This window comes from Hypanus sabinus, chromosome 13, assembly GCF_030144855.1.
Source record: "Hypanus sabinus isolate sHypSab1 chromosome 13, sHypSab1.hap1, whole genome shotgun sequence".
Lineage (NCBI taxonomy): Eukaryota > Metazoa > Chordata > Chondrichthyes > Myliobatiformes > Dasyatidae > Hypanus > Hypanus sabinus.
In genome coordinates this window covers 88618325-88635788 of record NC_082718.1, presented here as the reverse complement: position 1 = coordinate 88635788, position 17464 = coordinate 88618325, and the positions used below count along the sequence as shown (strand labels likewise).

Below are 17464 nucleotides of genomic sequence, written 5' to 3'. Positions count from 1 at the left end.
AGAGCTGGAAAGGTGATTGGCGAAAGTGATACAGAGCTGGAGAAGTGAAAGGATTATGGGATGGGAGGCCACGGGAGAAAGAAAGGGGGAGGGGGGAGAACCAGAGGGAGATGGAGAACAGGCAGAGTGATGGGCAGAGAGAGAGAAAAAAAAGAACAACTAAATATGTCAGGGATGGGGTAAGAAGGGGAGGAGGGGCATTAACAGAAGTTAGAGAAGTCAATGTTCATGCCATCAGGTTGGAGGCTACCCAGCCGGTATATAAGGTGTTGTTCCTTCGACCTAAGTGTGGATTCATCTTGACAGTAGAGGAGGCTATGGATAGACATATCAGAATGGGAATGGGACGTGGAATTAAAATGTGTGGCCACTGGGAGATCCTGCTTTCTCTGGTGGACCGAGTGTAGGTGTTCAGTGAAACCGTCTCCCAGTCTGCGTCGGGTCTCACCAATATATAAAAGGCCACACCGGGAGCACCGGACGCAGTATACCACACCAGCTGACTCACAAGTGAAGTGTCGCCTCACCTGGAAGGACTGTCTGGGGCCCTGAATGGTGGTGAGGGAGAAAGTGTAAGGGCAGGTGTAGCACTTCTTGAAGAAGTGGAAGAAGGGAAGCCCCTTTGTTTAAAAAAGGAAGACATCTCTTTTGTCCTGGAATGAAAAGCCTCATCCTGAGAGCAGATGCGGCAGAGATGGAGGAATTGTGAGAAGGGGATAGCATTTTTGCAAGAGACTTTGGGAAGAGGAATAGTCCAGGAAGCTGTGAGAGTCTGTAGGCTTATAGTAGATATCAGTAGATAAGCCATCTCCAGAGATGGAGACAGAAAGATCAAGAAAAGGGAGGGAGGTGTCAGAAATGGACCAGGTATGGATCTCTCCCATTTTCCCTTCCCTTCTTCCACCATCCGCTCTGCTCTCAAACGCATCTCTCCCATTTCCCGCACATCTGCCCTCACCCCTTCCGCCCGCCACCCCACTCGGTATAGGGTTCCCCTTGTCCTCACTTACCACCCCACCAGCCTCCAGGTCCAACATATAATTCTCTGTAACTTCCGCCACCTCCAACAGGATCCCCCTACCAAGCGCATCTTTCCCTCCCCCCTTCTTTCTGCTTTCCACAGGGATTGCTCCCTACGAGACTCCCTTGTCCACTCATTCCCACCCCCCCCCCCCCCCATCCCTTCCCACCGATCTCCCTCCTGGCACTTATCCTTGTAAGCGGAACAAGTGCTACACCTGCCCTTACACTTCCTCCCTTACCACCATTCAGGGCCCCAGACAGTCCTTCCAGGTGAGGCGACACTTCACCTGTGAGTCGGCTGGTGTGGTATACTGCGTCCGGTGCACCTGGTGTGGCCTTTTATATATTGGTGAGACTCGACGCAGACTGGGGGACCGTTTTGCTGAACACCTACGCTCGGTCCACTAGAGAAAGCAGGATTTCCCAGTGGCCACACATTTTAATTCCACGTCCCATTCCCATTCTGATATGTCTATCCATGGCCTTCTCTACTGTCAAGATGAAGCCACATTCAGGTTGGAGGGACAACACCTTATATACCGGCTGGGTAGCCTCCAACCTGATGGCATAAACATTGACTTCTCTAACTTCTGTTAATACCTCTCCTCCCCTTCTTACCCCATCCCTGACATATTTAGTTGTTTGTTTTTTTTCTCTCTCTCTGCCTGTTCTCCATCTCCCTCTGGTGCTCCCCTCCCCCTTTCTTTCTCCCAAGGCCTCCCATCCCATAATCCTTTCCCTTCTCCAGCTCTGTATCACTTTCGTCAATCACCTTTCCAGCTCTTAGCTTCATCCCACCCCTTCCGGTCTTCTCCTATCATTTTGCATTTCCCCTTCTCCCCACTACTTTCAAATCCCTTACTATCTTTCTTTTCAGTTAGTCCTGATGAAGGGTCCCGGCCCAAAACGTCGACAGCACTTCTCCCTATAGATGCTGCCTGGCCTGCTGCATTCCACCAGCATTTTGTATCTGCAGAATTTCCTGTGTTTGTAAATATTGCCAATTCTGTCAGTAATAATATCTTGAGCTAATGTTGAATCTCATTATGCCAAAAGCCAGTTATTAATTCAAACTACACTTGAACACCAAAAGAGAGTTTTTGTTTGGAATAATAAAAAACTGACATGGTTGACATATTAATTTCCCAGCTAATATTGATTCTGTGATTGTTTTTTTCTCTCTTGCAGCATGGAAAGCATATTGAAACAATCACAATGATCTATGACTGTGAGAATCTAGGAATGAAGCATTTATGGAAACCTGCAGTTGAACTGTACGGAGAAGTAAGGCAACATATAATTCAGCATGTAAAAAATCTATTTGTACTGAAGAATAATGTTTAAACGATACTAATCCAAGGTTTTTGGTAGCTTGTTATATAAACAATGTATTAAAAGGTGATGTGTTCATAGGCAGTTATCCATTAGCTGTGTCTGATAATTTCTTTGAGAAAGGTGACAATGATAGTAATTGTGTAGATTCTGGGAAATAATGTGTTCTATTAATCCACATATTATTTGTCACCTGATTCTGGAGGTCAGATTACAATGGTACTATAGTTTTCTAATATTTGTTGGTGAGTTCCTTTAGAACTTGCTTTACCTAGTGTAGAATTATCATATCATACAGTGACTATCAATATACACAAAGGTTTTAGGATGTTACTTGCTGCCTCAAGTTCAAGTTTAACGTCATCTGACTGTACAGATATACAACTAAATGAAACAACCATTCCTCAGGACCACAGTGCACCTACACAAGATGTATCACACACAGCACACAAAACAAAATATTATACTATGAATAAGTTAATAAAATATTCAACATGCATGTAGCAGAGCGCAGCACAGGTAAGCAGTAAACATCTCGCTGTCCTAGTGACGAGACCTCAGTGGTGGCAGGGTATTTACTAGTCTCACAGTTTGAGAGAAGGAGCTGTTAGCCGGTCTGGCAAACCTTGTCCTGATGCTTCTGAACCTCCTTCTTGACGGTAGTGGGTCAAGGAGATTGTGGGATGGGTGGTGGCGATCCTCAACAATGCTTGATCTCTTTGCTGTATGTTGCAGTATAATCCCTGCTACAACAGGAAGTATTCTAGGTCTATTGTGAGGCAAAAGTGAACAGACTGGTCTTCTCAACAGACATTGACTGAAACTAATCAATCATAACTATTGTGATTTAACCAGGTGCTTACCATGTTTGAGGACAATTACCCTGAGGGATTAAAGTCATTGTTTATTATCAAAGGTAAGCCGTTTTAGATTGACTACATTCCCACATGGGTGGAGAATGCTTGAGAATTTTCTAAATTTGTGTCTGTTTATGGTCCAGATGTCTAGATTACAGTGAAATACATTTTTAAGAAGTACGAGTTCCTAAGGTTTCTCACGTAAGTACAGAAATTCAGATTCAGATTGGTTTATTGCCCTATTAACCAGGGTGCAGTGCAAATCTTTGCTAATGCAATTAAACTCAAAGTACAAAGTGAATTTGTTATCAGAGTACATACTGTATACTGTATGAGACCATATATAACCCTGAGATTTGTTTTCTAACGGGTGTACAAAGTAAATCCAAGAAACACAACAGAATCAATGAAAGACCGGACCACCAATAGATGTGCAAAGGACAACAAACTTCAAATATGAAAGAGAAAATATGTAATATTAATAAGCAATAAATATTGAGAGCAATGAAAGTGAGTCCAAAGGTTGTGGGGACAGTTCAGTGATGGGTCGAGTGAAGTTATTCCCTCTGGCTCAAGAGTCTGATGGTTGAAGGGTAATAACTGTTCCTGAACCTAGTGGGGCTGCTGTACCTTCATCCTAATGGCAGCAGTGAGAAGAGAGCATGGCCTGAGTGGTGGGGGTCCCTGATGATGGAGGCTGCTTTCCTGTGACAGTACTCTGTTGTTGTGCTCAGTGGAGGAGTAGGCTTTACCTGTGATGGACTGGACCTCATCCACTACTTTTTGTAGGATTTTATGTTGAAGGGCATTGGTGTTTTCATGCCAGGCTGCGATGTAACCAGTCAATAAATTTTCCACCACACGTCAATAGAAGTTTGTCAAAGTTTCAGATGTCATGCCAAATCTTTGCAAACTTCTAAGGAAGTGGAGGTGCTGCCGTGCTTCCTTCATAATTGCACTTACGTGCTGGGCCCAGGACAGATCCTCTGAAGTGATAACACTGAAGAATTTGAAGTTGCAGACTCTATCCACCTCTGATCCCCTGATGAGGACTGGCTCATGCCTGGTTTCCTCCTCCTGAAGTCAATAATCAGCTCTTTGGTCTTGCTGACATTGAATAAGAGGTTATTGTTTGGCACCACTCAGACAGATTTTCAATCCCCCTCTTGTGTGCTAATTTATCACCACCTTTGATTTGACCAACAGTGGTGTTGTCAGAAAACTTAAGTATGGCAATGGAGCTTGGCCTCACAGTGGTAAGTATAAATTGAGTAGAGCAGAGGGCTGTAAACACAGGGTTATGGTCCCCCTGTGCTGATGGAGATTGTGTAGCCAACCAGAGCTGACTGGGGTCTGCAACTGAGGAAACCAAGGGTCCAATTGCATAAGGATATATTGTTGCCAAGGCCTTGAAGCTCATTGTTTAGTTTTGAGGGGATGGTAGTGTTAAATGCCGAGCTGTAGTCGATAAAGAGCATCCTGATGTATGCCCCTTCGCTGTCCAGAGGTTTCAGAGTTGAGTGCAGAATCAAATGAAGTGGCGTCTTCTGAGGACGTGTTGTGATGGTAGGCAAATTGGAGCAGATCCAAGTCACTTCTCAGGCAGGAGTTGATATGCTTCATCACCAACCTCTCAGAGCACTTCATCACAGTAGATGCAAGTCGTACTGGATGATAGTCATTGAGGCAGGTTACCATGTTCTTGGGTACTGGCATAATGAAACCCTGCTTGAAGCAGGTGGGTACTTAAGACTGCCAAAGCAAGAGGTTAGAGATATTGGTGAACACTCCAGCCAGTTGATCAGTACAGATCTTTAGTACTTGGCCAGGTACCCCATCTGGGCCTGATGCTTTCTGTGGGTTCACCTTCCTGAATGATGATCTCACGTTGGCCTCAGAGACTGAAATCACAGGGTCATTGGGGGCTGTGGGAGTGATATAAGCTCATTAAATAGTTGCTGCTTGGTAGGACAATGACCATTCTGGTTGTAAGTGCCCACTTTTAATTTCTATAGCACTAGTGGCAAAAAGCTTTGGGCACTACTGAATTGTTCCTACTGGGAAAAAAGCTTTTGCCATCAGTAGAAAATGAAAAAAGAAATTGTTTAATTATAAACCAATGACTAGGTCTGTGGTGAAGTTAGAAACAGTGAGAAGAGCAATGTGAATTGTATGAATACAGTTGCAAATGAATGATGGGATTTAGCCATGTTCCAAGCTCCTCAGTGCTTTACATATAGTGGAAGGCGTATAAACTTTGCTTGGTGTTTAGAGAAAGGCAACTTCCTTAGGCTACTAGCTGAATTTAAGTGTCAGCTTGCTGAATGGACAATAGCATCTCTTATCTCCACTAACAGCTTGTATTTATGTAGTATCATTAATGCATTAGAATACCCTGAAGTTCCCGGAGCATAAATGCATAAATAAAACTTCAGTACAGTGATAAACAAAGTCAAAATGGTCAACAACTAAAAAGACAGCATTCCCACATACCCCACTTTGTCTTTCAAGGAAGGTAGAGATTGTGAGTTTAGGAATTGTAAAAGACTTGATCAAATCCCGCATTTTGTAAGTGGTACACACTATAGCCGTGGTATGTAACCAGTGTAGGTAATGAATGTGTAAATAGTGAATGGGCTGCTAATCGGCTGGGCTTCTTTCCCTTGGATGATGTTTATTGTTGAAGAGAGCAGCTCCAAAGTTTGTGTTTTGTACATAGTGCAGTCAGATGATTTATTCATTGGGGGAGCTCTTGGCTAGTTTAGTTTGGGTGGCGGGATGAAGGTACATCCTTACCAAAGGAGGTGTAGGGCACATCTTCCCACTGCTATCCTGTAGTTCATCCTTGGACAAGGTGTAGCACCTGCTTAGCCCCCCCCCCCCCCCCACCGATCAGGGTTACATGATGCCATGGGAGCAGGTGGTGGATGGTTGTATGAGCAACTAGTGCACATCGTAGGTCCTGATTATGTGACCATTGACGCCAGGCAGACAATCTCTGAAGAGTATTGATCGTGGATGGGGTCACCTGTCTTGTAAAGTCACTGCACAGAAGAAGGCAATAGCAAACCACTATTGTAGAAAAAAAATGCCAATAACAATCATGTCATGGAAAGCCAATGATCGCCCACAGCATACAACATGGCACATAACAAACAAAGTGATTAAATTATCAGATTAAGAGTCTGGCAGATTCCACAAGAGCAACAGTTGAAGTTAAATTAAATAACTATATAATCTAGATTTAAAAGCTAATATCAAGAGTAGTGAGAATCAAAATACTGTATTGTCAAAGAGATCTATGGTATAGGCTTTATTTTACCCAATCCATGCAGTGTTATTTGAATAAGAATACGATTATCTTTTATGATGAATGGGGATTGCAGGATGATGCTTTGATAGATCATGTAAAAGTCCCACAGGTGTTCTTTAAATAATGGGCTGATAGTCATTCTCACTCAGAAAAGATTTTGTGATAATTGATTTCATTTGCTGTTTATGAAATACCTACATTGATTAAATGTCAACAGTCTTATTGACTGTGAGGCACTTTGGCATAGCTTGAGGATATAAAAGTGGTTATGCATATTCATTATGTCATTACATGCTCACTCAAGATGAATTACTGTAATTCTGCTAATTATTTTTACATGAGACAGCACATTGTTGCAATGATCCAGAATGTGAGAGGATCAGGCATGAATAAAAGATAAGTTAAACTGTTTATTGGACTGCTAATTCTTATTGAGTCAATCTGCACAGAAGCAAGCCCTTCAGCCCTCCATGTCTATACTCACCATCAAGTACCCATCTAGCTCCTTACACCAGCACTTAGTCTGAAACCTACTCTGCCCTGGCAATTCAAATCCCTGTCTCGATACTTCTCACCATTGTGAGATGCCTGCTCCACCACCCTCTCAGGCCATGCATTCCAATATCTAGCCACTCTCTGGATAGAAATCATTGCTCCTCTGAACCCCAGTAATCCTCTTACCCTTTACCCTAGAGTATATGTGGAAAAGTCTCCTGCTATCTACCCATTCCCCTTATAATTTTGTATGATATTAGGTCCCCCTCAGTTTCCTCAAATCCAGTCTGTCCAATCTCTCCTTGTAGATGAAACATTCCATCCCAGACAACATCCTGATGGATCACCTCTGCCATCTCTGCAGTCCAATGCATCCACCGCATAGAATGGTGAATGTACACAAATAGTAGGACTCTAGTACAGCTTTGTCTATAATACTACAACTGTAGCTCACCTGATGCTTTACAGAATTATACTGCGTCTTTCCTGTTCTTGTATTCTGTGCCCTGTCTAATGAACTCAAGCATCCCATATGCTTTTTCAGTACTTTATCAACCTGTGCTACCACTTTCAAGAATATTAGTATTTGTACACCAAGACCCTCTGTTACCTAAAGTCCCACCCTTCACTGTGTATGTCTTACAATGTAGTCCTCCCAAATGTGTCATTGCATATTTATCAGGATTAAATTCCATCAGCAATCATTCTGCCGTCAGCAATATTGCTCTGTAGCCTAAGATAATCCAACTCATTATTACCAACTGCAATTTTTAAGTCATCTGCAAATCTTACTTTCTGAATTCTTTTAAAAAAGTTGTTAAAATGTATGACAATTAAGGCGCTAAGGAATGCTGATAGACCTTTGGGTTCAAGTCCATTGTTTCCTGAAAATGGCAACACACGTAACTAGGCTAGTGAAGAAGGTATGCTTGGTTTCATGAATTGGGGCATGATATGTAAAAGTTGGGACATTACTTTCCAGCTTTACAAAACTTTGGTTACTCTGTGCTTGGAGTATTGTGTGCTGTTTTGTTTGCCACACTGTTGGAAGAATGTGGTAGCACTGGAGACAATGCAGAGGTGATTCAACAGGCTGCAGCCTGAAACTGGAGGATTTTAGTTATAGGGAGAGATTGGATAGGCTGGGTTTGTTTTTGCTGGAGCAAAGGATAAAATGATAAGAGTTATCAATAGGCTAGATGGTCAGAATCATTTTCCCATTGTAGGTGTATCAAAAACAAGAGAGCATAGGTTAAAACTGAGAACGGTTGATAGCTGAAAGTGGCGGAATTACCAAATGTAAGAGGCATTCAGACAGGCATTTGAATAGGCATAGAAGGGTATGGACCTAATTCAAGCAAATATGAGCAGGCACTCAAAAAGCTTGACCAGAACACGCTGAGGCAAAGGGCCTATTTATATTCTATGACTCTATGTCCCTGCTCACTCAAGTCTCCACACTCTGGTACTGTTGCTCTCTTGAGAAATTCTGTGAGAAAACCACATTCCTGGTCCAGAATTAAATTTCAAATAAAAATATTTACTTGGATCTCCTCTGATCATAATTTCCATTCCGTGACTGTGTTGAGCTTTCTTCGATTTAGAGTTGGTATTGTGTGCAAGCTACAATGCATGTATATATGCAATTTTGTTTGGGGTTTATCAACAGCAGAAAGAATCCAACTGAAATAAAACCAGAAAATGTTGGAAACTATCAGCAGGTAACGTGAAATCTGTGCATAGGGAAACTGGGAAAGAGAATAACAATTTTAGTCCTAAGTTGTCCCACTCGGGGTGAGCTCACTTAAAATCCAGTCCAGTGTCTGGAGAATAACGCTGAACTGCAGTTGCTAATGGGAATTGTTGCTTTCAGGAAACATGAGGAGACAAATGTTATGTTAGTTTGAATTATTAATGGATTTTCAGTGTTTTGGTTACTAACTCTTCCTATGTTTTTACAGCACCAAAAATTTTCCCTGTGGCCTACAACCTTATAAAGCATTTTCTTAGTGAAGACACACGCAAGAAAATCCAGGTTCTAGGTGGTAAGCTTATTTTGCAACAGTTATTATAAACTGTACATATTAGTCTATTCATTTGAAATTCAAGGCATAAATTATCCTGAACATTCTAGAGGTGTATTTGGAGGAGCTATTGAAGAAGCCTTAAGAAGATGCAATAGTGCTTCTCAAGCAAGGTACTGGCCCGGGTATACAGTGTTAATGGTAGGGTAATGAATGTTCAAGCTTCTTAAGGCAATGAGTGTCACCCCATGATATTCATATTCATTATTTCATATATCAGGCTTTCTAATCAAGATAAGAGACCATTGAGAATATGCCAACACTTGAAGCAATCCCATTCTCCACTTCCCCTGCTACAGTCCATTGGCATTATCATTGTTACATCTTCCACCATCAATAACCAGACAGAAAATGCCAAAGGTTGATTGTTCTTCACCATCTCCGAGGCACAGAGAACTGTAATGCAAAATACTCCATTTCCTTTGAGTGAACCAAGACTAGTCTGGAGCTTGTAGAGCTGCTACTTCGAATTTGGATCCTTTGACCCAGATTCAATCCTGACCTCCAGTGATGACCAGGGGAAGACTGCACATTCTGCTTGTGACTGCATGGATTTCCCCTGCAGGCTCCAGTTTCTTCGCAGATAACTATATGTAATGGGCTGTGTTGATCAGACCCAAACCAATGTGAGTGTCCAGCAAATGTGGTAATAAGCATACCAGCACAAAAATTAACTTAAGCCTAATTTATCATTATAAAACAGAAAGCACAAACAAACCACACTAAATACAATATAGTAAGTTACAGAGATTTCAGGGCTCACGATTCGTAGTCTCCACTTGTCCGGGGGAAATCAATTATCGCTGTTGTTGGGGGAATGCCAAATTATGACTCATGAAATCACCCTGGGTCCATCTAAGGCACCAATCTTGATCTCTCAGTCTAGGTGAAGACCCAAGAACCAAGCAAATATGCCTCAATAAATTGGGTTTCAATCCACCAGCATTGAGAGACGCGCGGAGACAGATAAACTCTTTGGTCTTTTGTTCCCATGCCACTAATACCCGAGTCCAAAAAGAATCTGGCCACTGTTAGCAAACATTGAACAGACCTAGAGTGTAAGAAATCACAACAAGAGAAAATCTGCAGATGCTGGAAGTCCAAGCAACACACACAAAATGCTGGAAGAACTCAGCAGGTCAGGCAACATCTATGGAAAAGAGTACAATCGATGTTTTGGGCTGAGTCCTGCCGAGTCCAATATTTTTATAAAATTTAGTACACCACAACACACTATGACATGTGGGTTATTTCCTTAACTGGTCACTGTAAATTGTCCAGGGGTGTTGGTGAGTGATAGAATCCAGAACGATTGAAGGGAGTATGAGGAAAATAAAATGGGTTTGTATAAATGGATGCTTGGTGGGGCTAAGGGCCTATTTACACACTGTGTGATGTTATAAACTGTGGCCTATTATCTAGAGCACTGCCAAAATGTGTGTCGTAGTAGAGCAGTTTGTGATGTAGGATTCATGGTCACATTGCTGTCATTACTGGATTTCTTGAACTAGCTTTAAAGCACAGTAGCATAACAATAAATAACAATTGCTCTTGCATGTCTTCCAATGCATTATTAATGATTGATCATTGAAATCTGCTCCCTCCATTTTGCTGTGTTTGAAGCAGACTCTGCTAGACAAACCCCTTAAAAGAGTTATTCTAAGTAAAATTTGATTTAATTGGAATAAAGGACCTTGTAAACACTGTGATTGTCAAGGTATATCCGGAACAGCAGTAATCACATTGTATATAGTCATGTGTAAGATCTTAATTCTACAAAGGATCAAGGGTTATCCAAAGGTTTAAGAAATACAGTGGTTTATTTGCTCACATGAAGAAGTGACATTTAGAATAATTATCACAATACAGTAAAGCTCAATTAATCTGGCATGCTTGCGACTGTAGTGTACTGGACCAGAGATATTTAAGACTGCTGAATGTTATTTTATTAATACTTCACATTTATAGTTCATTTTTAAAGATGTTACACAGTAACATTTAAATAAATCTAAAGGGACAATGAAACCAGGGCCCTAGTGGGTGGAGAGGGAGCAGAGGACCTGGGACTCAGTGAGTGAATGGGGAATGTGACCATCTTCACTTGATGAGCCTAATGCCAAACCACGGGGATATCTGAGTAGTCAGATAGTGGATCATCAGAGTTTAACAGTACAATATAATACTTTTCTTTTCTCCAATTTTTGCTGAAGGATCCTTGCTCGAAATGTCGACTGTACTCTCTTCCATAGAGGAGAGCACCTGGCCTGCTGATTTCCTCCAGCATTTTGTGGGTCTTACGTAGCTTTCCAGCATATGCAGATTCTCTCTTGTTTGTGATATAATACATTTGTCATAGTTGTTTCTACGAACCCATCCATTTTTGCACTATTTTTGCACTACTTAATGTATTTGATATATAAATATTTATTATAATTTATAGTTTTTTTGTTTATCAATATACAGCTGCCGCAAAATAATGAATTTCACAACATATGCAGTGATATTACATCTGATTCTGATTCAGTTTGCTGGTTTTCAGTGCCTCAGTGTTGAATGGAGGCAGCAACAATGGTATTGTTGAAATCCTTTTGATTTCCATTAAGCTGTTAAAGCAGAACTAGCATTAGTTGTGTCAAAGTGGCTGTGCTCTTTTCATCATGTTTGCATGATGTTAAATGCTCTATTTTGAAGAGCTAGTCTGTTCATCACTCTTAATTATTTCACTCCATTAATAAACCAGGCACAAGCGGCCAACTACCAGCCATCTAAATAACTGCTCCCTGACTTTACAATGTAGAGTATACAGCCTTACTCAAGTGGTCAAAGTATATCCTGATTTGACGATTCCTTTCATAATGCCCAACTTGGGCCTTGATAGAGTGGATGTGGAGAGGATGTTTCCCATGGTGGGAGAGTTTAGGACCAGAGAACACGGCCTCCAAATAGAGGGGTGTCCTTTTAGAATGGAGCTGAGGAGGAACTTCTTTAGGCAGAGAGTGGTGAATCTGTGGAATTTGTTGCTGCAGCAGGCTGTAGAGGCCAAATAATTCGGTATATTTAAGGCAAAGGCCGATAGATTCTTGATTGGTGTGGGCATTAAGGAATACAGGGAGGAGGCAGGAGATTGGGGCTGAGAGGAAAAATGGATCAGACATGATGAAATGGTGGAACACACTTGATGGGCCAAATGGCCTGATTCTGTTCCTATGTCTCATGGTCTTAATTGACTTGACTCTGACTAGTTTCTCTTTACTCCTTCTGTATCCTTGGATAATGATTCTACCTTCTCAGTGGAAATGTAACCCCTGATGTCAGGGGCAGAAACCACTGCTTTTAGACCTTCATAAAAAAACCATTTGGAACACGTAACGTAGAGCAGCACAACAGAGTACTGACATTCTGTGGTCTGGCATGCTTTAAATCTGTAGTGTACATCTATAGTAACTGACTGCATAGGGAATTCAGGAGGCTAGGTGCTAAGTTAAATGACAGGACCTCCAGATTTGTGATCTCAGGATTGCTACCCATGCCATGTGCTACTGAGACCAGAACTAGAAAGATTATATAGTTTAATAAGTGGCTAAGGAGTTGGTGTAGGAGGGAGGGCATAAGATGTTTGGGTCAATTGGCTCTCTTCCAGGGAAGGTGGGACCTGTACAGAAGGGATGGCTTGCATCTGAACTGGGGACGGGGTTGGGGTGAAAATCTAATATCTTAGTGGAAAAGTTTGTTAATTCTGCGTGGCGGAGTTTAAACAGAGTTGCAAGAGCATGGGAACCAGAGTGCCAGAACAGTTAGTGAAGAGGTTGTAGAGTCAGATGTTGGTAAGACCTCAGGCAAAGTCGAACCAGCTGAAATGAACTTTGATTATATCAGGAACATAATGCAGGAACACTAGAGCCAAAAGCATTGTTAACTTCAGAACACTTAAGTTTCAATAGCAGAATCAAAAGGAAGGGAAGTCCATTTCATCTTACATGGCTGTGGCTGAACTAAAGAGATTGTCTGAGCATTTGTCAGTTTAGTGATGAGCTTAATGATGCAGTGAGAAATCATTTAGTTTGTGGAATCTTACAAGAAAGCATTCAAAAACAGCTCCTAACTGAAACAGCTTACATTTAAAAGAGCAGTTGAAATCGCTGTATCAGTAGAAATGGCAGCCAGACATGCAATTGAGTTGCAGTCAGGAATGAAAGTGAGTGTGAACAAAATTGCAACATCTAAACAGAAACCTGCCTAGCCTAACAAATTGCGTTACCGTTGTGGCAGGGGCTCACATACATCAGACCAATTCAGGTTTAATGGCAAAATGTGCAGAAAATGCAACAAAGTAGGACACATATAAAGAGCATGTTGGGTAGACAAAAATAAATGGACTGCACAGTGAAGAGATACAGATAAAAAGTCAAGCTGCAGTTTCAAGAAGAGCACTAATCCGCATGCTGTTGATGAAAAAAATCTGATAATGAGAACAGTACAGGAATAGGTAGCCTTGAAACATATAATGTGAAAACTAAGCAAGTACACCATAAGTGAACGACAAATCAACTAAAATGGAATTGGACGTCTGCTTAGCTGTTTCATTCATTCCAAAACTGAGTTTGAACACCGTTTCAAAGGTACTGAACTAAGCCTGTAGGTTATCCAACTAAGAACTTATAATTCCTGTAGGAATGACATTTGTAACAGTGAAATACAACAACTAATGAGCCACTTTGAGATATGATGAAAACAGGAGAACCATTATTATGGGAGTGTGAGTGCCTGAGCTAACTACAAATTGATTGGGGACCCATTCACCATTTGCATGCCACATTTCCTGCAATAGAGTTAACTGAAAACAAATTAAAGGAACTGGATGATGCCACAGCAGTATTTAAAGCTGGAATTGGAAAACTCAGACATATCAAGGGTAAAATAGTGTTAAATGAAAATGCCACACTGAAGTTTTACAAACCCCATCCAGTTCCTTATAACTTCTGTGATAAAATAGCCAGTAAACTAGATCACATGAGGCTGAAGGAATTATTTCCCTGGTTGAGTGGAGCCCATGGGCAACACCAGTGGTCCCAGTAGCCAAGAAGAATGATCTGTCAGGATCTCTGGTGATTGAAAGGTCTGAAAGTTCTGCCCAGGATAGAGGATATCTTTGCAAACTTCTCTGAAGGGAAACACTGAAGTAAAGTAGTCTAACTGATAATGGAAATGCTGATGGGCTGTACTGTTTACCTTTAGAAAAGGATATACTTGAAAAATTTATAAAACAGGACATTCTTGTTGATATATTCTCCCAAATGTAAATCGAAAGACTCCCAATCATGGCAGAGATGAGCCAAATGGAAACCAGAAAAGACTTTCACTGTCTTAAGTCTACATGGCAACCCACGTGCAGCAAAAATTCCGATTCCCTTATTTTTACCAGTACTGGGATGAACTTGCCCTTGACTGTGGTTGCCTTATGTGGGGATTGCGAGTTAAACCATCCAAGCTGAGAGCCATAGTGTTGGAGGAACTACATGCCAGTCATCTACGTGTGTCAATGAAAGTGTTGGCTCAAAGCTTTGTCTGATGGCCTGGGTATAGATCAGCAGGTCACCATGCACCTTTTGGGATGCCAGCACATCCAGAAGAAAGGTGTCCACCACTATCAGAACCACTTCCTACAGACCCAGAGTCAACTCCTACAAGCACCACCGAGAAGGTCCAGAACCTGACATTGTTTTATCTGCACTATACTTCAAAAGAACAGTTCTCCTACTCAGTGGAAGATGATTGCAGGCAATTTCTATGGTCTGAATTTTCAATGGATCAGTGGGGTGCAAGGGTACTGGACTAAAATGTTATAACCCTTATGGTCAATACTAATGTGCTATAAATATTTCAGACTCTCTTACCGTTAGTTCTCACAATTATTCTATACTAATTATTCTCTAATCTAACTTTCAAGATTGTTTCATTTATGCCACCATTGAAATTAACTTTTATAAGTCAAACATATTGCTGGGTCTGCAGTCACTTGTAAATCTTATGGGGTCTGTATCACAGATTTACTGATTAGTTTCCCTGATTGATGTTACAAAACTTGATTGGTTTTGTTCACAACAATCTGAGGTTTAATGGGCACCATTATTGAGAATACATGTTTTTTTAAGAAAATTGGATTAATTTATTTATATTTAAATTGCCTAGTTGTCATGGTGAGATTCAAAATCATAACGTGATGATGGGCCTCTGCCCGAAACGTCAAATATTTATTCTCCTCCAAAAGTGCTGCCTTTTTCCTGCTGAGTTCCTCCAGTATTTTGTGTGTGATGTCCCTCCACCAATGTTCTGATTTCTGGCTTCTAGTTTACTAAATTTAACCACAGGCTCCTGCATATAACATTGCTGTTATACCCAATGCTCTCAATCCAATTAGTCATCAGTCAGTAAATTGACAGTTTCACTAACAGCAGAACCAAGCTGGATTGGAGGAATGGAAGGAAGCCAAAACATTACCCAAACTGACAGCCAACCCCAGTTACGAATATATTGTACAGACTAATTTGTGTAAAGCTATCAGTGAAAGTGCAGCACGATGATTCAGTTCAGTTGTCCCATTTCAGCAGGGTCAGGAGTAAATTAAGTCATGTTGAAAAGAAGTTTGGCAGGCCACAGTCTTGTTTTGCTGGTCACAGGGTCACTTTGTTCTTTTACAAACAGTTCCTTGGAGACAATAGAAGGTGGTCTGACATTTGTGATATAAATAGCCAAACTTCGATGGGGAACACACGTAATACCCATGTCCTCCAAAGGAAAAAAAGTGAGGTGAGGTCAATCCAGGTCATGTGATGTGAGGATTGTTGGGCTGGATAGTGCTAGAATAACAGTGTGTTATTGGGCCTTATCCTACTCTGTGGGAGTGATAATTATTGGGAGAATTGTTTGAGCAGGTGTTTAGGCAAGGCTCTTGTGGTAACATACTTGAGGCTTCAGGTCATCAGTCAAAGAGATCTGGATTTCATGTGGATGTCAAATGGATTCTAGAAGTGCAATCTGAAACTGTTTCCTTGTGAAATTGTAGAGTGTAATCCAGTTTTATACCAATCCTGAGTTAGAAAATCCTCACAATCCAATAGAGGCCCTTGTATATGTACAATAATATTTTTATATTTAAGCAACATTAACAATCATTCCCTTTCTTTTGAACCTTTTACATTGGAATTCACCTCATGTTGGGTTTGAACATATGAACAGCTCCTCCTGGGCAAAAGTACTTTCAGGCAGATGGGGGCTCAGTAGTGAGCACGTTCATCTCTGGCAGGAATGTGTTACAGCTAATTTAAAAACAAGTGACACTGTTTTATCTGTGCTAACCTGCAGCTCAGTCCTCAGTCCCTGCGTACTTTGTTATTGATTTGCAGGTAATTGGAAGGAGGTCCTATTACAAAATATTGATGCAGAACAACTTCCGGTTTATTATGGTGGAACTCTTACAGATCCAGATGGCAATCCTCGGTGTACATCCAAGGTAAATTCTTTCTTCATTTTGAAGCTCCTTGTGGACAGAAGAATACCCACAGGTTTTGAGAAATGCTATCTATGTTGTACTCTTTGAAGAATCTAACAAAATAGTACATTTTTCCTCAATAAAATCCATATTAATATTATTGAAAAAAACTTTTGATTAATGTTCATCTTAGTTTCAAGTTGCCAAACCCATACTCCTTATGCCTTGTTATTCTTATCCTATTAGTCCTGTTATTTCATTAAATTAAATCTCAGAGTCCAGTCAGTTCTAATACACTATGTCCCTGACACAGATCTTAAAAGATGTTCAATGTTGTATTCTAGATCTGCAGTGCAACATAAGTTAGTTAACTGAGAAATGGCACTTCCTAAGTTGTGTATATAAACATTGCCTGTGTTGGTATGCCTTTTTATGGGGTGGGTGGAGAGGGAGATTTATAGAATGTGTTGGATAAGCAATATTCATAATAGTTTAAGCTAAGACCTTTGTTGTATCAGTGTACAACAAATTTTGTAGTATTTCAATAAACAAAAACTAACAAATATCATTAGAGTTTGATATGCTTGTTCTTGTCTCAGCAAAGAAATTGGTACATTTAGTCTAACCAGTCTGGCTGGTTCTGTCTAACCCAAACTTCACAAGTCTAGCTCCATTCTCTCTTCTTTAGCATTTCAACTTTCACTTTTCACTCCTGTAAATACCTAGTTTCTCTTTGGAATGATTTTGCAGAAATTGACAACTCATTAAATAATGTGTTCATTTATGAACAAGTTTTAGTGTTTCTTTTAATCCCTAAATTCAGTTAATTTTGCTGTAATCTTACCTCCTATAGAATAGGCACTAACAGTTT

The 17464-nt window shown here is 40.8% G+C and overlaps 1 protein-coding gene across 9 annotated transcripts in view; it reads left to right on the top strand.

Annotated features, from left to right (window-relative positions):
* LOC132404088 (SEC14-like protein 2) overlaps positions 1-17464 on the top strand; it is a 67127-nt gene that overhangs the window by 37000 nt on the left and 12663 nt on the right. For all 9 annotated transcript variants that reach the window (XM_059988107.1, XM_059988108.1, XM_059988106.1 and 6 more), the window contains 4 exons: positions 2212-2307; positions 3211-3271; positions 8982-9065; positions 16508-16614. In XM_059988107.1, the coding sequence (XP_059844090.1) occupies positions 2212-2307; positions 3211-3271; positions 8982-9065; positions 16508-16614 (348 nt within the window). The remainder of the gene's footprint in view (positions 1-2211; positions 2308-3210; positions 3272-8981; positions 9066-16507; positions 16615-17464) is intronic.